The 24,310-nt window shown below is 37.8% G+C and overlaps 1 protein-coding gene across 1 annotated transcript; it reads left to right on the top strand.

Moving 5' to 3' along the window:
• Positions 1-369: 369 nt before the first annotated feature.
• On the top strand, positions 370-23,971 carry LOC109696950 (cystathionine gamma-lyase). The gene is made up of 12 exons (XM_020180252.2): positions 370-678; positions 3,978-4,059; positions 4,836-4,931; positions 7,001-7,110; positions 9,273-9,404; positions 13,478-13,535; positions 14,084-14,161; positions 15,277-15,429; positions 16,901-17,022; positions 19,387-19,439; positions 23,046-23,184; positions 23,426-23,971. Exons 1-12 carry the CDS (start codon positions 511-513, stop codon positions 23,450-23,452), a joined length of 1,218 nt encoding a protein of 405 aa, XP_020035841.2. The 5' UTR covers positions 370-510; the 3' UTR covers positions 23,453-23,971.
• Positions 23,972-24,310: the final 339 nt, after the last annotated feature.

The following is a 24,310-nucleotide window of genomic DNA, read 5'->3' as shown; positions in this document are numbered from 1 at the left end:
GTAAGAACAGGCTATTTGGCCTGTTTGCAGGTCCTAGGTTTTAATACCGAGCAAGCCTCTCTCCATGTCTTGGGCACACCTCTGGCCTGAGGTCACACAGACACCCGGGTGGTTCACAGGAGTCACATGGCAGCTTCCCCAGGCTGGCATTCAGGAATGATTCCTGCAGGGACCAACACCACGTGGACGCACAGACTCCTGCTGCCCCTCACTTTCAGTACGGGATGGACGGTGTGGGAGACGCTCCAGGCAACGCCTCTGCTGCCAGCCAATGAGGAGCGGAGACTGCATCGGGGCCTTCGCTCATTGGGCCGTGGCGGCCCCGCCCCGCGGTGATTACAAGCCTCTTGGTGGCTAATAAAGTCTCAGCCTCAGAGTCTCGGTGGCTGGCTTTTTGTGCGCAGCGGGTTGACTCAGCCAGTGTGCTTCTGCTCTCTCCAGCCCCGACGCCCCGGTTTCCTACTTACTTCTTTTTCGTTTTTTACCTTTCTCTTTCCTTCGCAGTTCAGCATGCAGAAACAAGACGCCTCCTCGCACGGGTTCCTGCCTAGCTTCCAACATTTCGCCACGCAGGCCATCCATGCGGGCCAGGAACCGGAGCAGTGGAACTCCCAGGCTATGGTGCCTCCCATCTCACTGTCCACCACGTTCAAGCAAGGGGCGCCCGGCCAGCATTCGGTGAGCTGGGCCTGTCTGGGTGCTGTCCAGGCAGGCTGGGCGGGAAAAGAGAGATGGCTTATAAATTAACAAGGCATGCAAGTGATTTATAAGGAGTATTAGGAAGGCACCTGAAAGGATGTTTCTACACTGCAATCATTGCTTTATGCTTTGTATCAGTTGGCCCAGTGATCCTATTTCTTTTGATAAGCAGGACGGGAAGGGGCAGTTTATTGAATTTGCCATGTAGATTTGGACTGAAATTCATGTGATTTTGGCAAAATCTCAATTAAAAAACGAAGGTCATAACTTCTTTGAATTATTCTTAGCAGCAAAAAGTTTAAAGATTTTGTAAGGAGTCAGCTTAGACAAATGATAACTAGAATTAAGATCATTCCCAAGAGCCATATTCAAGTTAGTCATTGTTGAGTGTCTACAATGTGCCAGATACATATGTAAACAAATCATGTGTGACTTATCTATTCCTAACAACAAAACTATTCTGAATAACAAAGCTAAATAAAGGCTCATCATTGATGGAGGTGAGTTCCAAACACCCTCTAGAATCCCACTCTGAGGTGCTGGTAATAATTTAACACATTGCATCACATAAGCATTGTAGCTCAGTGATTCAGAGCACAAGTCATGTAGTGAAACGACATCAGCTTGAATTCTGACATCTTCTTTTCTGAGCTGGGTAATCTTGAGGAAGTTATTTTATCCATCCAAGCCTCAGATTAGTCCTGCATAAATGGAGATAATAAGAGTATCTGCCACATAAGTTGCTGATGTTTGTAAAGCTAAATGGTGCATAATAATTACTGAGTGGTAAGCTAGTGTTTCACAGAGTTCACATTTACACATTTCCATTTGGTCATCACAACAACCTGGTTAGAGTGCAGGCCAGGTACTCTGTACTTTCTATAGAAAAAGACCTGATCCAGACTTATACAAAAAAAAAAAAAAAAAGCCTGTGTGTAGTCTTTGATAATCATGTAGTTTTTTTTTTCTTTGGTGGTACACCAGATGATTTTTGGAGTATTTAAAAGTTACTGGGGCTCCGAAGAAATTAGTTAAATTAACTTTAGAGGTCCCAAACTTTAATTATGAAATCACTTTCTGTGTTATTTAAGACAAGGGAAAACTCTTACAGACTTAGTCCTTTGGTTTGTGAGGTTGAGTTCTAAGGACACTTCTACAAGTGGTAGCTATTGTACTTTGAAGTAAAAATGTCTAGAAAATCTTTCTTCCAAGCATGCAGTTTGTTCCTTGTGTAGGTTTGCTGAATGTGTGGCAGTCCAAGCTTTGAAATTTAGCCCAGAAGTTAACCATTCAGGTATGATATTAATAATTAAATGTTTTCAGAAGGCAAGCAGGGATGCTTAAACCCTCATTCGGCTTTATGCCTTTAAATAATCAGTTAAAAGCATTAAAGGGAATTTGAAGAGCTGAAAGAGAGGCCTCTAATTCTTTAGTTCCATTTGAAAATCCATTGAGTAGATGAGGCAATTTGCCACTGAAATATGCTTCTTCTCCCACAAGTGAGTATTTGTGGAAGCATATGGTTCCTTTCTATGGCTACTGCCCATGAATCCAAGCTATTTTTTTTTGGCCTGGAGGGTACAGCTGCAGGTGACTGAAAGGAGGTTATGAGGAACTCCTGGAGCTCTATAAAATATGTCTGCTCAGTTTGTCAAAAACAAGGAATCAACACAACGAAATTTTTAAAAGATTTTATTAGTAATTCTGGGAGCTCCCAAATCAGAAACAAAGATGTAAGGAGTGGTTGTGTTATGTTACATGCTATATAAGCCAGGGGGAGAAAATTATATGTATTTTTTTTGTGTGTGTGGGACTGGGGTTTGAACTCAGGAAAGTAAGTACTCTACCACTTGAGCCACACCCCCAGTCCATCTTGTTCTGGTTATTTTGGAGATGTGGTCTCATGAACTATTTGCCAGGGCTGGCCTCAGACCTCCAGCTCTCAGCCTCCCAAGCACCTAGGATTGCAGGTGTGAGCCACGTGGTGCCTGGTTTGGATTTTTTTTTTTTTTTTGGATATCTATGTATGTATTTTTTTTTTATTGTTGTACTGGGGATGCATTGTGACATTTACACAAGTTCTTACAGTATATCATTGTCAAATTCACCCCCTCCATCATTCTTCCTCATCTCCCTTCTTCCCATATATTGTATACACATGTATATAAATGGAAAAATGAAACCTGTTAAAACTATTCCGGTTTGGACTTTTAATCGATATTCACATCTTAGGTTTGGCTTCTGACTGTGACACCTCTGAGGTCCTATAACATTTGGCTTTACTTTACTTAAAGCAGGTCATGAGGTTAAATAAAATGACTAGATGAATATATATACTATGGTACCATAACTGGAATAGGAGGATAAAGAAAGTTTTTAAAAAGTATCGTGTGATGGTGCTTTGACAAGAATAACCTTCCATTTTTTGGAGTCTCTTTTGTAGACCTAAGATCTGAACCACAGTGAGCTGGTAGGGTTTGTTCATAACTTCTTGTTGTATGCTAAATAGAACTTGCATCTCTTATTTCTTAGGAAATGAAATACAGGATAGAACCAGGTCATTCTGTTGGCTCATATAATTCCCTTTTCTTTTTTTAGGTGTTTCTGGGATTTGAATTCAGGGCCTCACACTTGCTAGGCTGACTAGGAGGCACTCTACCACTTGAGCCACTCTGTGAGCCCTGTTTTTTGTATTGGGTTTTTCAAGATAGGGTCTCTCAAATGATTTGCCTCAGGCTGGCTTCAAACCACTATCTTCCTGATCTCTGCCTTCGTGGTACCTAGGGTTATAGGCATGAGCCACCAATGCCCAGTATATTTAATTCCCTTTTCCTAATGTCTCCAGACAATAGGTGAATCTAACATGGTAATGATGCTGTACAAATATTAAAAATTGCCACTTGCCTTGTGGTTAGCATGGATCATGAAACTTGCAGTGAACTTATGCCTTATCTCATTTTATCCTGACAACAATTGTACGAAGTAGATATCTATATCCCTCCTCCCATAGATATTGAGATGGTCTCTTGAAAGTGTTGAGTTATTTACTTATTGGTACCCACTCATAAGTGGCAGATACATAATTCTAACCCAGTTTGATCATCTTCAAAGCTTCTCCATTATCACCACAGCCACAACACTCACACTTCTGTCTGTTGTTAAGACATCATGATTAAGAGAACCATTATGGTAGGAAGAACCCATACTTGTGGAGATATCTTCAATAGGGCTCTGATAATAAACTTAAAGCTGTTAGGATGAACTCTTCTTTTTTTCAGGGTTTTGACTACAGCCGTTCTGGAAATCCCACTAGGAATTGTTTGGAAAAAGCAGTGGCAGCACTGGATGGAGCTAAGCACAGTAGGTGACTTGCACTTCCCCATAGAGTCTAGAATCCTTTTTACTTGTATAGAGATCATCACAGAGGCACAGAGTGCAGAACTAGAAAGAAATATGATTTACTTATATAAAGCTTTTGTTTTAATAAAACATTGAATTCTTTGCCTAAGGTCTTTCAGATGGTATAATATGTATATGTATAATAATCATCTTGTAGAAATAAATATGTATACAGGTAAAATGCCAGGACTTACTATTTGTATTTGTGTGATTACATTCTTCATTGGAAGCTATTGATATAAATAGATAAAAATTGATTTTACAACTCTACTAATGAGACTATAAACTTTCTTATATTCTGGTTCATTCACTTAATAACTTGTGCCTAAGAATAGCACTAAAGTTTATTTGCAAAAGTCAACAACCCTTGATACTATGCTCTTAGAAGTTAAGATTTAACTCCTTGGATCTTTTTTATTTCATGAGGAAAGAGGATTACTATTATCTTTGTATTTTTTCATAGGGATGATACTAAGTAAGGGCAGAATAGTGAATAGATAATAAGAGTTTTATGTATCTATCATCATATATCATATATATTAAGGATATGTTATTCTTGAAGTAGAAAGTGGGCTTTTGTCATGGCATTGATTAGGGGACTTCTGGCAACTCAACAGTGATGGCTGACCATCAGTGGAGAGAGGGACATAAATTAATGCAAGTAAATACTGTAGGTTTTCTGTTTTAATCCCTTGGGTCTGTCTTTTTGGCATATTCTAATTTGATTTTTATATTAGGTTTGGCCTTTGCTTCGGGTTTAGCAGCCACTGTGACGATTACCCATCTTTTAAAAGCAGGAGACCATATTATTTGCATGGATGATGTATATGGAGGTAGGTAACTCTCTAACTCATATTGCGTCAGATGATATTTTAAAGATAATAAAAGTGAGCTTTAAATTGTATTATCAACAATGCCAGTATTATAGATCATTTATTTTCTCTCACAGGTGTGACAGGCAGCTCTATGCTGGCACAGACTTGGCAAAAGAGAAGCATAGATTCTTAGGGCTCCTGCTATGGAACTGCTTATAAGAGAGATTGTTTGATATGAATTGTTTTAAAGCTGCTGGAATAGGATTTGGACTTGATCAGCCTTTAGACATATTCTGCTCTAGAGAAGATAGTGTTTAGGGAAAATGGGTTTTAGTGTTGCTTAAAATTTTTACCTGCTGTGAGGTGAATAGTAAGGCAGGTGACTCCCAAAGAATTCAGCCCTACCCATCCCCACCCCCTCCTTATTTATTTATTTATTTATTTTGGTTTCAAGGTACTCTGAAAATCTTTTGACAGCTATGGAGCCTTTCCTGCCTATTCCCCTTCCCCACCATGTTCTTAAGACTATACCAAGTGTTTAGCATTTTAACTTTGAGTTCTCACATATTAGCCTCTTGAAGTCCATCCATGGATCCAAATTTAAGAACTTCCATTCCTAAGAGTTTACATGTTGGCTATGTGAGTGGTGAGTGGGGAGAAGACTGGCTGGTCCTCACCTTTATTTATTTATTTTAAAAATTTCTTTTATTCATATGTGCATACAATCTTTGGGTCATTTCTCCCCCCATCCCCCACCCTTCCGTTTTCCCTACCCCCTCCTTCCCCCCCCACCTCCTCGCTACCAGGCAGAAACTATTTTGCCCTTATCTCTAATTTTGTTGAAGAGAGAGTATAAGCAATAATAGGAAGGACCAAGGGTTTTTGCTAGTTGAGATAAGGATAGCTATACAGGGAGTTGACTCACATTGCTTTCCTGTACATATGTGTTACATTCTAAATTAATTCTTCTTGAACTAACCTTTTCTCTAGTTCCTGGTTCCCTTCTCCTATTGGCCTCTGTCGCTTTAAAATTTCTGCATTAGTTCATTTGCATTGTATCCTCACCTTTAAATAAAACTGATTTGTGTGTGCTAAAACAACAGCCAAGAATTTTGTAAGTGTACATATAAATTCCAAATGTTTCCCAATAATCAAAATATGACTTCTAGAATATTATCATCTTATCTATCTCCTATCTGAACAAAAAGTTAACTCTAATTTCTCTGAAAAAAGGGATTTGTTCTTGGTCATCATTTTATCTGTCAGAAAGCTGCACTCTGCTTTGTATTTTACTTTTTTTTTTTTTTGGTGTGACTGAGGTTTGAACTCATGGCTTCATACTTGTTTAAGTTTTTATAATGGTTCATTGAATTGAAGTTATAGCAATCTTCAATCTTTAGTAACTTTTATTGTATCATAAAAACTTACAAACATAGGTATAAAATCATGAAAATTATTGATTTTTTTTTTAACAATTCTTTTTTTTTTTTTTGGTACTGGGGCTTAAACTCAAAGCCTACACCGCAAGCCACTCTCCCAGCCATTTTTTGTGAAGGGTTTTTTTTAGAGAGGGTCTCTCAAACTATTTGCTTGGGCTGGCTTCAAACCATGATCCTACTGATCTCTGCCTCCTGAGTAGCTAGGATTACAGGCATGAGCCACCAGAGCCTGGCCATAACCAGTTATTTTCTGCTACCAAAGTATAATCAAGTTTATTTTGAACATTCTTTTGACACTGGTTTATTTATTTTAGATTTGTTACAAAAGGTATTGTGATTCAGGGAGCATGTTCTTAATGTTTAAAGGGTAGAGATTGGGGTTTTGAGAAATGTTTTCTGCTTTGTGTCACTTGTTATGAGTATCACATGTGTTTTATTTGACTCTTGATCTTTTAAAGTCTAAATCTTATTATTCTATACTATACTGGGTAGCCAAATTACTTAACTAAACTAAAATTGCTTTTAATTGCACTTGTATTGGTGATTGAGAATTTCTTATATTTTAAAAACAATGTTTTTCATTTTACAAAGAACAAACATTCTTCACACAATGTTCTTTCCATTTTATCTGATTCTCCTCTAACTTAGGTACGAACAGGTACTTCAGGAAGGTGGCAGGTGAATTTGGATTAAAGATTTCTTTTGTTGATTGTTCCCAAACCAAATTGCTAGAGGCAGCAATTACACCAGAAACCAAGGTAACTGACTAGTTTTCAGTTTGTTCTGCCCTCTCTGTGCTGTCTTATTTTCATCCTTTCTGTTTGCCAGAGGATATAATTTAAATCTGAATAACAAATTTTATTAGAAGCCATTGGAAACATTGACATGATTAATATAGGCTGATATATTCCAGGCATTATAGCATAATGATTATAAATTTATATATGAATTCTGGGGTGAAATTCAAATTATGATTCTTTATCATAGTTAGTGTCTTATTTTGTGCAAATTATTTAGCCGTAGTCTTTCTTTATTTGTAAAATGAAGGTAATCATACCTGCTTCATAGAAAGGTACTTATGAAAACTAAATGAGATAATGCATTGAAATGCTTCATTAAGTACCTGGATATGTGGTAGTGTTAAAATTTTCCGTGCATGGACTTGGGATGTAACATGGTAGTAGATTCCTTGCCTAGCGTGTGTAAGGCTGTGGGTTCAATCCCCAAAACCACAAGAAAATTTTTTTTCTATTCAAGAGCACACAATTCTTGATAGCTTGCATTATCAAGCTAGTATGGGTAACAGGCCATCACAGAGACTGTATTATAGAAAGGAATTCTGCCAAACTACAGCCTCTAAGCACAGTGGCCTTTTCAGAGCCTTAAAGGATCCTGCTGCAAATAATAGAAGTAGACAATGTGCCACCAGCAGTCTTTAGCCTCAGTCCTGGGAAGCTTGTATGCCACCGGAAGGTGTTTTGTGCCTGAGTGAATGGAAGATGTGATATTCTTTCTTGGGACCTCATTTAAATTCTGCATGAGTAAAAGTACCAGTGTCTTTTATAAGTCAGCCTTTCTCAACTTTTTGCTAAGAATTAAAAAATATCCAAGATTATGTTCAAGTGAATTCTAAAAAAATGACAATCTTTTCTCACATAATTTCTTTGCAGAATAACACAGGGCTGAGCTTTTGCTCATTAAGGTTTGTTTTCAAAGGAACTTATTCATTTTTCTTGAAAGAAAAGACACTAGTTGGAGTCTTTCTTAGACAGGAAAGCAAATTGTGAATATATTAAGTTTTGTACAGAGAATTTTATATAATGGTTCTTTACTGACTTTAATTAATAGATTTTTTTTCTCCCTCTGAAATGCCACGCTTGGCATTTCAAGTCAGTTTTTTAAGTCTGCATGAAAACTATTTTGTACTTAATTTGCTTATTTTTCATTTTTATTTGTTTTTCTTTTACTATCTGCAGGAGTAATAATTTCTTAGCCAGGAATCATTTATATAGTTCTTTGAATAAGTCAAGATTTTTATAGAAAATGCATTAAAAATTTAACTACCTTATATTTTTTTACAGTGAAATTCTAAAGTAGGAAGTATATTAAATTAGAAATTAGATCTCTTGCCCATTTATATGGCTAATTAAAAAAGAATCATTTGTCCCTTTAAAAAGAAATCTGTGGATAGTGCAATTCAATATACTGGCATCTTGTTTAACAAACAGAATTCCCTCCTTTTCTTTATTTTTTTTCAATAGCTATCGAGTATCTACTATGTGTCTAAATTGTGGTGGGGTTGGAGGTATACAGGTATACTATCAGAGCCACTCCATCAGCCCTTTTTGAGAGATCTCTTAAGTGAGCTGCAACCAGGTGTTCTGGCTGTCACTTCTCTCCTTCAGCCTAAAGCTCATGCTGTTCTTCAAGTCCTAGGTGTTTATTTAACTATTGGAGATATTTTTGGCATCATAAGCATAATTCTGACTAATGAAAAATCCTATGATACATTCTTAAACAATCTATATTATTTATCTTTCAGAACAAAATTTCCAGACATTAAATTATGTTTTGGGAATAAGCCTCCTTTTTATAAAAAATAATTATAATAGTTAGCCTTAGCACTCTTTTGCTTAGATGTATGTTATCTCATTTTCATCCTTATAACAACTCTATAAGGTAAGCATTACCAACTCCAGATTAGGAATTGGAGGAAGACAGAGGGTAATTTACTTAGCTACAGCCTCTCAGAAATATGGAGGATTCAGACTTGAACCTTCCAGTTCATTGTCCATATGTTTATTATCTAATGTAAAAGCCTCCTAGATTGTTACAAAATATGAGATGTATGTTTAACTATGAGATGTGTGTTTGCACAGTACATTTTCACAAACTATTGTTATTTATTAAATTATTTTAGCTTGTTTGGGTTGAAACCCCCACGAACCCTTGCTTGAAGATGATTGACATTGAAACTTGTGCACATACAGTCCATAAGCATGGAGACATTATTTTGGTTGTGGATAACACTTTTATGTCAGCATATTTCCAGGTAAATGAAGATACGGGTTTTTTTGGTATGATTATAATAGTCTACACAGGTATATGTAATTGGGAAAGGACTAGGTTACATTAAAATCATCAAACTCATGAAATTTAGTCACAATTATTGATGAGACAAATTATTAAATTTGGACATGTTCTTAAACTATTAGTTTGTATCTTTTCAAGTCTAAATTAACATTTGTGTGGTATCTGTGTAAAGTCTTGCCTACATTAAAGTTTTCTAGTCCTTTTAGGATGTGTAAACTCAAGAAGAAATTGACCATATTAGTTGGGTGCCAGGGGCTCACACCTGTAATTCTATCTGCTTGGGAGACAGAGATGAGGAAGATTGCAGTTCAATGCCAGCTGTGGGCAAATAGTCCAAGAGAGACCCTATCTCAAAAATACCCAATACAAAAAAAAGGGCTGGCAGAGAGGCTCAAGCAGTAAAGTGCCTGCCTAGCAATCATGAGACACTGAGTTAAAAAACCCCAGTACTGCCAAAAAAAAAAAAAAAGAGAAATTGACCATGTTATATAATTGCATTTGCCAGTGCTTTACACATAGTAGGCACTTAAATGTTTATCCATTGGTTATAAAATAGTCATATTTTCACTCAGACCTCATGTATTTTCATGTAGATTATACATTAGCCAGATTAAAACCTTCAAAATAAAAGGAAGAGGTAAACTTAATGACATGATATCTCATTACATATCACATCTATTAGTTTTTCTTTCTTCTCTCTTTCTAGTTTCTTTTTTCCCTTCAGCACTACATAGACTATGCCACAGCCTCTGTATCTTTAACTTACTTGAATTAGAAGTTTCTACTTCATTTGTTTTACATTATAACTCCTGTCTTAGCCATTTGGGCTATTATAACTAAATACATTCAAACCCCAGTATTGCCAAACAAAATGTTGTAAACCTGGAGTCTTATAAACAGAAAATGATTTTTCACAGTTCTAGAGGCCAAGTCCAAGATCATGGTACCAACAGTTTCAGTGTATTGTGAGGACCCACTTTCTGGCTTCTCCATGGCACTTCTCCCAGTGTCTGCACAGGTGGAAGAACCCAGGCAGCTCTCTGGTACTCTGTTGTAAAGGCACTAATTCCATTTATGAAGGAGTCTGCCCTTATGAACACATCACCTCCCAAAGACTATTCTTACTGATGTGATGTTTAAGACCAGTTTTAACATAGGAATTTTGGGAGGACACAAAAATTCAGACCATGAATTTTTAAACTCTCTCTTTTCCCTTAGCCTGACATTCCATACAGCTGGCTGTTCTTTTCCATTCTCCCGCCCACCGCTTGTTTCTTTCTCTTTTTAGTTTTGTTCTTTTTGGTAGAGCGTCTATGGTATCTGTAACTGACTTGTGTGTCTTTTCTCCATGTGTTCTCCCTGCCTTTTCTCTGAGTAACTTGTGTTTCCTTTCCTTGTGAGGAATTGCCTTCTCCTTGTTCTTTTTTCTTCCTCTAATATTGTGTCATACTTAGTACACTTCCTGTAGTTCCTCTTTATCTTGCAGAGTTCCTGGAACCCAGCTCATTTTCTATAGAAAATGTTTAGGCAGATGTTTGTAAGTTCAACTGGTTTACATTTCCCACTTCTGTTCTGGGCTCTTGAAGTGGACTCAGGCTGCTGCCTCCATGTGACCAGCCAGTTTCCTGGGCAGTTTGTGTAAACCTGTTCTTTACCTTCCTCTGTTTGATTTGAGGGAGTACCACGTTTTATTTTTCTTTCCTGAAACTCACTAACTGGCTATATCACATTCAGATAGCTTCGTGGGCCATCTACCTTTTGTTCATGGTGCAGCTCTGACAGCTTTTTGTGTCAGGCAAAACAATCTGTTTCCTAGTGGTAACTGCATATTATCTATTTGTCTCAGGTGATTTTCAGTCTTGGATTCATTTCTCTCAGTCCATATGCCACTTACATTAGGCTAGTCAACACAGCTTAGGGTAGCTTTAGTTATAATGCAGTGAATAGTGTAAATTCCCAAAGAGATTGCAGGAATTTTTTAGCCTGGCCTTGCCCTAGTTACCCATCAGGCCTGGCCCTTTCTCTCCTGTAGGTTCATTTTTTCTCTTTCTTTCTTCCTCTCTTTCTTTTTCTTGAAGCAGTCTCACTTTTTAGCCTAGGGTGGCCTAGAACTCACTATGTAGCCTAGATTGGCCTTGAACTTGAGATCCTCCTATATCACACTTGAAGTGCTGAGATTATAGAGGTGTGCTCCACCATGCCTGTCTAGGTCCAGTTTTTCTACCTTTCTGCAGACATTTCTCATGCCAGTGATTGGAATTTGTTGCATTTTAATTTGGATCAATTCTAGTTGATTAATCAGAAGTACAGTATCCTGAGAAAGCAATATGTATTGATCACAAAGCAAATCTCCCCCTGGAAAGGTCCTCTCATTGCCTTACCTTCACCAAAATTGAATATATGAATATATTCTCTTGCTTTTCTGCCTTTTGTCCTCTGGATCTTCCATAAGTCCCACAAAAAACAAAATGAATACACCAGTGTAAGTTTCAGACTACAGAATAGCACCTCTGGATTCAGGCAGCCTGAGTGTGAGCCTTGGTTCTTACTGGCTTTTTTTTTTTTTTTTGGTTTTGGTTTTTTGAGACATGTTTAGCTATGTAGCCCAGGCTGGCCTTGAACTTTTGATCCTCCTGCCTCCTACTCCTGAGTATTGAGATATAGGCATGTACCACAACGTCCTACAAGATAACTGATTTTATTGAGTTATGTAAATTATTTTGTGTTGTATAAAGTATTTAGCATGGTTCTTGGGACATAATGAGATCAACAGATGTTAGGGATTGGCTTTTATTTTTCCTTCTCTTTTGGCCAGGGAGTTTGCAGAATGTTAGTGCTAGAAATGAACAAGCACAAGCAGAGTGCTTTGGTAATAACTTACATCCTATTTTTAATCACCCTCAATAGAAAGGTCCCACAGCACCCACACTAATGCCTTCCAAACACCAAATGGCTCTGGTGATACCAAGATGTGTATATACACTGTTATGTCAATGTACACGGGAAGGTGTTGCTAGTATACTGTTTAGTGGATAAGCTGATCATGACTTTAACTCTCACCATAAACAAAGACATTTATAGCCACATGTGATGATCATGCCTGCAATCCAGCATTTGAGAGGTGGAGGCAGGAGGAACACAAGTTTGAGGTACGCTTAGGCTATGTAGCAAGAACCTATCTTAATTAAAAAAAAAAAAAAGGACATTTTAGCAAAATTACACAGGAGAAAGCAATTCAAGCAAACTTGTATATAAGTGACTTTGTACTTGTCATAACTACTACATTAAAAGAGTAATTAGCTTTGAAGATAACAAACTAAGTCTGTGCTCACAGTATACCTCATAAGGTTGTTTTTGTGTTTTAACTTAATTTAATTTTGATTTAAAAAACCTACTGCACTTGAAGCTCTCTGGCAGTCTCCCCTCCAAGTGTTAACCAGGCCTGGCCTTGCTTAGCTTCCGAGATTGGAGGATATGGGGTGTTCGGGGTGGTATGACTCTAGGCCCCCATAAGGTTTTAATGAACAAAAATCTAAGCAGAGAGCCTGGAGGTGTGGCTGAAGTGGTAGAGTGCATGCCTTGCAAGTGCAAGGACTAGAGTTCAAACTCCAGTACCGGCCAAAAAAATAAAAAAATTACTGAATGTTACACAAACTATTTTATGTGTTTAATGAGTCATAAAAATGCCTATGTTTCTGCTGTAGATAACAAGTTTAGGGGCCAATCAGCAAACTGCTATAAAGAAACAGATTCAGGAGATCTGTTGATCTGGGTCTGACTGCTATTTTCATGGAACTTGTGACTTCAGATTCCACCCTGGGTCCAGTAATTTTTATTTTAATGTGTATTTGATGGGTGGGGGTCCAGGGGAAGATAGCATCAGAGATCTTTGAAAATTTGAACTTGTAGATACTATTGCAAAGCTAGTTTTGAGTAGAAAGGGAATGGAATTAACAACTGTAAATAGACAGATGATGAAGCATATTTTCAAATGATTTCTCATTTTTAACAAAAAGCTTTCATTTCTTTCAGCGGCCTTTGGCTCTGGGAGCTGATATTTGTATGTATTCTGCAACAAAATATATGAATGGTAAGATATGCACAGTCTTCACTTTGTTCTTTTCCATGGATAGGTAAAATAAAATACTTGACACTTTAGTTCCTTTTCTTCTATTGTTATATAGGCTTTGTCTATGACTCACGTAGAAATCTAAAAAATATGCTTTGATTAAATACAGGATTTCATTTATGATGGACAAAATGATGTTTGTGATTCATGAGAAAAAGATTCAAATTTACTATAAAAGGTTATGATCTTATTCTGCTGGCAGCTTGCAAAGTAACCTTTAGTTTTTATAGGATTTTTTACTTTATAGGATTGTTCCTGTCAAACTGAATAAAGTGTCCCTAAACTTATTCTATAGGCCTTTTTCTTTGCTTCCCTCCTCCCTCCACCCACCAAAAGTTATATTTTGAAAATTATGACATGAGAAATGAACATAGTTTTTAATGTTAATTGATTAATTTTATTTAATAAATTAATGAATTTATTCTTGGGTCCTGGCGATCAAACCCCAGGGCCTTATGCATACTAGGCAAGTGCTCTACCAGTCATTAATATTTTTTGCTTTGTTTTAGGCCACAGTGATGTTGTAATGGGCTTAGTGTCTGTTAATTCTGAAGACCTCCATAGCAGGCTTCGTTTCTTGCAGAATTGTAAGTATTAAAAAGCTCAGATTTCGTTGTATGCACCAGTGGGTCTATTTGATATTTGTTTGTATTTGCACAAAATGTTCTAAAATGTTTAGAGAGAAAAAAAATTCTGATTGTTAGAGGGAAGTAGAAAAAATGCTTATAAAAATGTTATAGTATAGCAAAGCTTTTAGACATGACCCAAGGAAACATTTGAAATGTTGAGTTTCATATACTATACCTTTTGTACCTGGAATTGTGGTCAATTTTTTCTTTTTTTTTTTTTTTTTTTTGTCTTTTCCTTTTTGGTGCTGGGATTGAACCCAGGACCTCATGCATGCTAGGCAAGCGGTGTACCACCGAGCTACATCCCAGTCCGTCAATTTTAAATAGAATATAACTTAAAAGTGTGATTTTTTTTTTTTTTTTTTCTTTTTTTATGGGTGGTACTGGGGTTTGAATGCAGGGCCTCACACTTGTTCAGAGACACTCAACCACTTGAGCCACTCCAGCAGTCTCAATTTATAGTTTTCAACAGATACCTTGACACCATTTCCTGTTTATGTTTATCTCAAGTATGGGATAAGGACTTAACCATTGCAATTTGACAGATAAGATAAAAACACAATTAGGAGTAAAAATGTCCTTCTTGGAGAAGCCAATTTACTGCTTGATAAATGGCTTTTCAGTTATAAAAAGTAGGACTGAGGTGTGTGTCCTGGTGCAAGCGAAATCATCAGGTGCTTTAAATGAAGGTTAAATAGAATGTTAGAGTGTTCAGTCATTAATGTCATTGAACTGCTATTTTTCTCTGTATATTATAGTAATTTTTCAAAGAAATGCAAGGTTTAACTATGCATAGTATAATGTCATTAAAAATCATAAAGGACTGTCTTCATATTTGAAAAGTTAATATTTCTGTGTTTTTACTTGTTTAAACTAAAGTGTACACATTTACCATCTTACTTTAATGCACAATTCTCTTAAATATATTTTATGTTTCATTTTCATGCTTGGTTTGTTATATCAGGTTCTCCCGTAAAACTCAATGTTGAGTTTTGTAGCTAGCTTCTGACAGTCACTATAATGATGGGCCTCACTCCACCTTCAGACTACCCCAAGATGTGTTCATTTTCCAGCTCTTGGAGCGGTTCCGTCTCCTGTTGACTGCTACCTGTGCAATCGAGGTCTGAAGACTCTACATATCCGAATGGAGAAGCATTTCAAAAACGGAATGGCAGTTGCCCAGTTCCTGGAATCTAATCCCCGGGTGGAAAAGGTTATTTATCCTGGTATGTTCATCTGATTTCTAAGAAGATATGCTCAGACCAAGACTTTAAGGTTATCCTGAGCATTTTGCTTATGTAAAGTTTATTTGTAATTATGAACTTTCATGTATTCTTGTGTTATTTATTATTTATTTTTTGTTTTTTTGGTAGTACTGCTGCTTGAATTCAGGGCCTCCTGCTTGTTAGGCAGGTGCTCTACAGCTTGAGGCACTTCACTAGCCCTGTTTGGCATTGGGTATTTTTGAACCGATCTCTGGATCTCTGCTTCCTGAGTAGCAGGATAACAGATATGATCCACCAGCACCCATTTTACTTATTGTTGAACACTGCCATATCAGCTCTGTGGTAGGTCTGGTGTAAAGCAGATACACGATCTTGACTTTGGGATTCCTACAGTTTAGTGGATGCTTGAGTGTTAAGAAATGAGTCTTGGCTACAAATGGTGGTGCACACCTGTAATCCTAGTGTTCAGGAGGTGGAGGCAAGAGGATTGTGAGTTTGAGGCCAGTTTGGGCTACATAACAAGACCTTGTCTCAACATAAACAAAAATGAAAGTGAGAACAACAGCAGCAAAAGAAATTAGTTTAATATGCTAGGGGTTTCTGTGTTGGTCTTTAGCGTTAAGATTTGTACACTCTCATTCCAGTATTGCAGTATTGTACCCTTATTTGTTCATACTCTTTTCAGCACTAGTTCTATCTTTAATCTGATGCAGGTTTGTCACACTGAGACTTGACACTTAGGCACCAAATTTTCCCCAAGGTGTTCTAACTTTGTTTTTTTCAATTGCTTCACACCTTTCAGCATCTAGAAATGCACATGTGGAGTTAGCTGTGGTGGCTGAGTTTCTTTTGTTTGTTTGTTTTTTAGATCCTCTTGAGGTATCTAGTCATGTAGTTTGGTTATGTAGGATAGTGAAGATTTTGTCCTCAAGGAAATTAGATAAGCCAAGAGCTGTTGGCTGACAAATATCTTTGATGGAGAGAGGGAGAAGGGTTTACAATTGTGCCCTGAAGAATAGATAGCATATGTTAAAAGGGCATGGGCTCACTCAACAAATGTTTATTAATTACCAACTACAAGCCATGATTTTCACTAGGAATTAGGATCCAGTATTAACAAAAGAAGTAAATTTGTTCTCATGGAGATAGTCTGGTGGACAAGACATATTACACAAGAAATTACAGAAGGATGTACTTAAAGTGATAGCATGTGCAAAGATTCTGAGATGAAAGGGAGCACAGGATTGCTGGTATAAGAAAGCTGGGATGGCCCGAGCATGGAATGGGTAGAAAAGATATATTTGCCAATATAAAATGGAGAGGCAGGCAGGGACCAGAACAATAGTGAGATGTGAATGCAGCATTTCCCTCATTGTTGGGCTTCTGTGTAGTTTACTTAAGTGGACAGTGAATTTCCCCCCCAAAATAGCATGTTTGACTCCAAGTCTTTTATTATGCCTTCTGATTACAGGGCTGACCTCTCATCCTCAGCATGAGCTGGCCAAGCGTCAGTGCACAGGCTGCCCAGGGATGATCAGCTTTTATATTAAGGGCACTCTTCAACATGCTGAGACCTTCCTCAAGAACCTAAAGGTAACCTTTCCAAACAGGTTTTTAAATTGTAGAGGTAAGACCTCCTTACACCTGTTCATTATCTCTCACTTTAGATTTTGTGCCTGCAGGCCATAAATTCATAAACTTCATTGTGAAAGCATTGGGTTGAAAATGATGCAAAGCAATAGGGGCTTAGTAGCAGACATCTGAATGGGTCCATTTCTTAACTTCCCACACCTTACATTCAGTTGGAGAGAGACAAGTCTAATGCATTGGTTTTCAAATTTACTTAAAAGCTAATACTTTTGAAGTGGACTACTATGTGAAACCTTAAAGTCATGTGAAGCTGGTGCACAGATTGTTTTGAAGTCTTTTCTATGAATGGCTTTCTAACCCCTGCACCGCCAAGGCTGGAGGGAAGAAGATGCATAGGGCAAGAGGAAGAGAAGGCCTTTGTCTAATTTTCAGAAGGCAGGAAGCTCTCATTAGCCCCAAAGGAGAGGCTCATTTAACTCTACACACTGTGCTGACCTTGACCTCATGGAGTAGAATTTGAATCATATGATTCAGCTATAATGAACAGATTGCAGCCAGATTAGTCACAGTTCCTCTGGTGGCTCAGCTCTGTCTCTAAACTTAGAAAGATGGTATTAATTTAATATAGTTATGAGAGTAATTTTTAGAACATTTTATAAAATTAAGCCAAGCATGGATGGTGACACATACTTGTAATCCTAGCTATTTGGAAGACTGAGGTAGGAGGATTACTTCAGACCATGACTTTTAGGCTAGTCTGGGGAAAATAGGAACAACCCGTATAAAAAAAAAAAGTTGTGAAATTCTATGATATTGTAACATTAGCTTAGTCCGTTTGTGTTGTTGCAGCAAAATGCCTGAGATTTGGTAGGTTAGCCTTTTTTTCAATCCTATCATGGAATACCTGAGGTGGGCTACTTTATAAAGAAAAGAAGTTTATTTAGCTCACAGTTTTGAAAGTATAAGATCAGGTGGCCCATCCATTTGGGGAGTGAGAGATCACAACACCATACAGGAAGGCAGAGAGTGATTCAGAAGTCAGCTTTGCTCTTAAAACAATTTGCTGTCATGAGAACTAACTCAGAGGACTGCCTGGGTTAGTAGTACCCTCAGTAACCTAACAACCTCTCCTTAGGTCTCACCTTTAAAGGCCCCACCATTAAACTGAAGATTAAGCCTCCAACACATGAAGCTTTGGGTGGGCAAACCACATTCAAACCATCACAGCACTGGGTGACTTAGAAAGAGGATACTTGGCCCACAATTCTGGTATATACAGGGTCCAAACAGCATGGCAGTGGAATCCTGGTGAGGTTCCCTATCTACATTACAACATGGCAGAGAAGCAGAATGGGAACTAGATGCATGCAGAAAGGGCACAAGGTGAACAAGTTGCCAAGAGACTGGAGGCAGCTATGCTCACTCTATATAGCAGCCTGCTTTCTCGGGTACTAATCCAGTCTCATGAAACCTGACTTACTCCCCAGAGTCAGCATAATCCATTCATGAGAGAAGTGCTTCAGTGACCTAATTACCTTCCTCTGGGTCCTGCCTCTTAAGGATTCTACTACCCCAACACCGTCACACAGGAGACTAAGGTTCCAGCCCACAAACCTCTGTGAGACAAGCCATAGCAAAAACTAAATACAAAAGCTGAGGTTTTTTCCCCCTACTCCACTAGGGAGTAAAATGGATATATTAATTTAATAAGTGGTGCATATTAGCAAGTGTATACAGCTTGGTAAATGTGGTAGATATTTAAGTATAGGGCCAACTTAGGATGCTATAGGAGATTCACCTTGGACAGCTTTTCAGGTTTTAAGTATTCAAAAATAGCATGTCCAATTGGTGAAATCATTGTTAGAGACTTTCTTCTCATTTTTTTTTCTGGTTTTTTTTTTGTTTTTTTTCTTGTACTAGGGTTTGTACTGAGGGCTTTCACCTTGAACTACTCCACCAGCCTTTTTTTTTGTGATGGGTTTTTTCAAGATAGGGTCTCCTGAACTATTTGCTAGGGCAGGCTTCAAACCCCAATTCTCCCGTTCTCTAGCTGGGATTGCGGGCATAATCCTGTTACACTGGTGCCCGGTTTTTCTCTGAGTTTCTTGCTCATGTTGAGTTTTTACGTAATTGCCACAGTTCTCCCTCCCCTCTATGCCACAGCCACCTCATTTCTTTTTCTTTTCTTTCTTTTTTTTGGCAGTACCGGGGTTTGAACTCAGGGCCTCACACTTACTTGCTAGGCAGGTGCTCTACCACTTGAGCCACACCACCAGTCCATCACGACCATCTCATTGAAAACATTTACTTTCAAGATTTTTGTATTTTTATTTTTAGGAAGATCTAAATTTATGTTTTCTCTGGCAGTTATTTGTTCTGGCTGAGAGTTTGGGAGGATATGAAAGTCTTGCTGAGCTTCCGTGAGTATATTTCTGTTTTACTCAATATTGACTGATTGATTATTATTATTATTGTTACCTTGAAATGAAATGGGGTCTTGTTATGTTGCCCAGGCTGTTCCCAAACTCCTCTCTAGTGATTCTTCTACTTCACTCTCACAAGTGCTGGGACTATGGGTGTGTGCCTTTGCAATCAACATACAGTGTCTTTTTTTTTTTTTTGAGGCAGCACTGGGGTTTGAACTCAAGGACTCATGCTTGCTAGGCAGGTGCTCTTACTGCTTGTGCCACTGCACTAGTCCTTTTTTGTGGTAGTCTTTTTTTGACATAGGGTCTCTAGAACTGTTTGCTCAGGGTTGCTTCAAACGGCAATCCTCCTGATCTCTGCCTCCTGAGTAGTTAGGATTATAGACGTGAGCCACTGGCTTCCAGCAACTCTCAGTGTCTTCCACTTGATGTCATTCTTAATGATGTGTGAAAATGGAATGTGACAAAATTAAGGAAATAATTGAAGATATTTAACAATAAGAATAGTATGGCACTTAGTAATCTGAATGGACTGTAATTCAGTCAGGAGGAGACCTTGGTAAAATCTAATGGTGGGCTATGTGTTAGTAAGTTGTGTCCTCCCAGATGTTGCTTCCTTTCCTGTTCTGCCTTGAAGAGTTCCAGCAATAATTATATTCTAGGATCTCTAACCTTTGACCCAGTGCTACCTGTTCTACCTCACCTGGCCTTGGAAGGGAGGCTGGAGATTTTGTCCTGGAAAAGCTGTTATCAAAGCTCCTTGGGAAAGAAGAGAATGTATACCTGAAATTCCTTCATGCCCTTGGTTGTCAGAGAAAGCACTACTAGATACTGTCAAGTCTGTTTATTTTCTTTATAGGATAAGCATTTCAGGCTCCATGTTGTCTGCAAGATACAGCCAAAGTTGGTATTCCAGACTGCCCAGTACTTAACCTAACCAGTTCATCTGTTCAGTAAAACACCAGAGGGTATTAGAATAGGCAGCAGCCTAAGATCATGCAGTCCAACAGCTTACTTTATAGACGAGGAAAGGAAGTCCAGAAAGTTTAGTCAATTTACTGAAATGTCATGCAGAGTACTTTATGACAAATTTACTCTTCAGGCTTTGCATTGAAAATAGTGAGTGGAGGTAAAAGGAGGCCAGATGTGGATTTGATATGTTTCTGTCAATTATGTACCTTTAAACTTCACTTTTTTTCATCCATAAAATGGGATTAATAATTAAAGCACTGATTATCATTTACTGATTATCTGTCCTATCAAGCATTTTGAGCTGTATTGTGCCCTTTGTGTATGTTGCTATGACTACATATTGTAGTTATTATCAAGATAAGCCAGCATGATTAGGTAATAATTTTCAACTGTTCCAAATGCACATGATATGATTTTTGTGTTTTAATTTTCATATACATTTCTGGAATGACTATATCTTAGAAGGATTGTACTGAGATGTCAGGGATTACCAAAGTTTAGCCATATTTCCTGCCTTCTCAAAGCCCATAGTTGTAGAGAGAGTCAGACAATCTCACAGAAAAAATGACATCTAAATAATGATTTGAAACAATCCATATAACACAGCTTTTGATAGACTTTCAAGAAGATGCTTGCTAGTAAGTCAGGATGCACAAGAGGGCACACTCGGCATATGAAATTGTTTAATTTTTCACAGTAATGAAATGTGTATTGCTTTAAAGCTTCCTCCTTAAAAGTAGATGTCTCCTGATTTATTTAGGGATTTGGATTAAAGTTGCTTGGCCTTGAGACATCCTGCTTAGACTAACCCCAAAGTCAGTGGACAGGTAGATTTAGGTCTGGCTTGTCTGTTCTGTTACCCTTCATTCTTTCTTTTCCATCTCTGCCACCATTGCAGCAGCATTGCAATAAGGAAGAGAGCAAGTGAAGCCAAGGTACTGGGTTAAGTCTTCTGGACTAGAAAAGTTATATATCCTTGTAAATCTCAATTTCCCAGCTTTTATGATTGATTTGAGAACATGGCGGGGGGGGGGTGAGGGGAGTGGGGGAGGAGTCCCTAAGCTAATGCCTTTGATAGTTACTGCTAGTAAGGCAAAATAAGTATTTACTACTACGAATTATTATTTTTTATTAGGTATCTGCTACATTCCAGGTACTTGTAACTGCTTTACATGTTTCCTTTCTTTGCTTCTTCTTTTTTTTTTGTGGTATTAAGGTTTGGAGTGAGGGTCTTGTGCTTGCTAGGCAGGCGCCAGTAGTTCTTGACCACAAATCAGCATGTCTCTCTTTCTTTCCCTTCTCCCTCCCTCCCTTCTTTCCTTCCTTCCTCCTTTCCTTCCCACACTCCCTAACTCCCTCCTTCCTTCCTTCAATTTATGCCTGTGAGAATTTTTTTAAAAAGAAGTTATATCCAATTTTTATCAAGTTTTTAAACAATTAAAAAGTGCGAACAAGTCACCTAGCAGAGTACTTGGCTCAAGGTAAACACACAGTAGGTGCTACCTGTTATTATTTCAGATAAGGAAATAGACTCAGGACAGGTAACTTTTACAAGGCGACAAACCCATGTGTGGAGGAAATAAGATTCGTACCCAAATTTATTGGTCTCTGAGGCCTGAGTTCTTATTTCTACATGTATTCTCTCCTTTAAGGAATTAAGAGGCTGCCAAGGCAGAACATTTTAAGGAGGATGTTTGTGTGTAAAAACTCCATTACAGCGATGAAACAAATATCCATTCATTTTTTCAGTCGATAACTGCAGGTTTTTTCTGTGAGTCTGAAATGAGATGAGAAAGCAGCTTAGGCATTAATTTCACTTATGGTGTGTGAGGAAATGAAGAGTATTGGTGGCTGTGAACACACTGGGGCTAAGTAAGACTTAAGTCTTTCCTCCGAGGCATCGCAATCCAGAAAGGTTTCTCCTTCTTCGAACTCTGACAATCCTTTTGTCCACACTTGTTTGGTTATTCTGTTTTGGAAATTGTCATAGTCTTTAGCTATTGCTTTGTTATCCAAGGAAGAGAAAATATCTCACAGTTCTTGGTTTCTTAGTTCTTAACTGTAGGCCAGGCGCCGGTGGCTCACACCTGCAATCCTAGCTACTCTGGTGGCAGAGATCAGGAGGATCACAGTTCAAAGCCAGCCTTGGCAAATAGTTTGTGAGATCCTATCTCAGAAAATACCCAACACAGGGCTGGTGGAGTGGCTCAACTGGTACAGCACCTGCCTAGAAAGTTTGAGTTCAAACCCTAGTACTGCCAAAAAAAAAAAAAAAAAAAAATTCTTACTCTAGTGCCTGATATATAATAGATGTGTACTTTTATGCATATTGATAGTGATGAGTTTCTAGGCTGGGAAATTCTTCAAGGCTTCTGTGTCATGGGTTATAAGTTGGAGTTGCTGATGCTCAATGACTAATAGTGGTCTTAGGTTGTCTTTCCTGATCTACCTTAGAAGGGCCAAAATCTGGCTGATAATTCCTCATTTTTTACCTGTGAAAAATTATAAGGGCATAGAAACTTTGATATTTGGAGCAGAAGAAAACTAAAGGTAATTGCAACATATGAGACAGAAATACACCTTCAACATCACAATATAATGGTACAAATTTACTTATATCTTCTTCAGGGCAGTCATGACCCATGCATCAGTGCCAAAGAATGACAGAGATATCCTTGGAATTAGTGACACCTTGATTCGACTCTCTGTGGGATTAGAGGATGAAAAAGACCTGCTGGAAGATCTAGAACAAGCTCTAAAGGCAGCAGTAAGTTGTGTGTGAGTGTGTGCGTGTGTGTGTTTAATCTTGGGGTCATTACATTTACAAAGACTATCCTCACTGTGACTTATAAAGGTTTTACTTTCCTGCAATAGACATGGTAGATAAATGTGGAGGAAACTCTAAAAGCAGACTTAAAGGGTGGAAGTATTCAGAAGAGACTTCTTGGGGGGATGGTCTCTGCTCATAGGTTTAATAACATGTTCTTCTTGTTGTACTGTGAATATAGCACCCTTCAAGTGGAAATCACAACTAGCATTCCAGAACTGCTATTAGAAGCTGCTTTACTGAGAAGCTTGACTCTTCCAAATTATTGATGGCACCATTAATGAGCCTTTGCAGAATTTTCAAGTGAAAAATTTAAGGCACCTTATTACTGTTCACAACTGCAACCTTCCAGGAATCTTCCCTGTTAAAAACAGTTTTCTGTATATGTTATTATAACTGACAGATCAATGCTGTTGATGTTTTTTTGTTATACATTTGCCTCTGAAGGAGGTGAGATTCGTGCTGCTTTTTGGGATCATGTTCTTGTTTTCATCACCTAAGATTTATTTTGATGATGTTTACAATATAATGATAATTCATTTTTGATGTTTTGTGAAGTTAAATGATTAAATGAATGTCTTTAATCAAGTGTGATTTTTGCATAGTGAAAAAAATTATTCAAAGCAGTGGTTTACATTTAATTATCATAAGCCAAAATTTCAAATAATTGAAAAGATTATTATGAAATTCTATTGATTTAAGATTCTACCTATTACTTCGTTTTTTTTTTTTAATAAATCTAATTATCAAATGTATCTCATTGTGACATTTCTTGATCTAAGGGTTTTTATTTTTCCAGTGATACTGGGTTTGAACACAAGGCCTTATGCTTCCTGGAAAAGCATGCTACCACTTGAGCCATGCCTCCAGCCCCCATTGTGATAATCCTATATCTTGGTGGGTCTCTTTCAATCTCCAATGACTGCTCTTAGAGGTCTTCTCTGCCTCTTACATTAATTTTTATAAACTTAACTGAATATTGGTCTCAAATCTTAGAATTTTTAGGATATCAGAAGCTGATGAATCTTAGTGCTGGGTAGGAATGCATGAGAACACATATTCTTAT

The sequence above is a fragment of the Castor canadensis genome, chromosome 7, assembly GCF_047511655.1.
Source record: "Castor canadensis chromosome 7, mCasCan1.hap1v2, whole genome shotgun sequence".
Lineage (NCBI taxonomy): Eukaryota > Metazoa > Chordata > Mammalia > Rodentia > Castoridae > Castor > Castor canadensis.
Note: the sequence above shows the minus strand (reverse complement) of the source record. Positions and strands in the feature narration are given on the sequence as shown.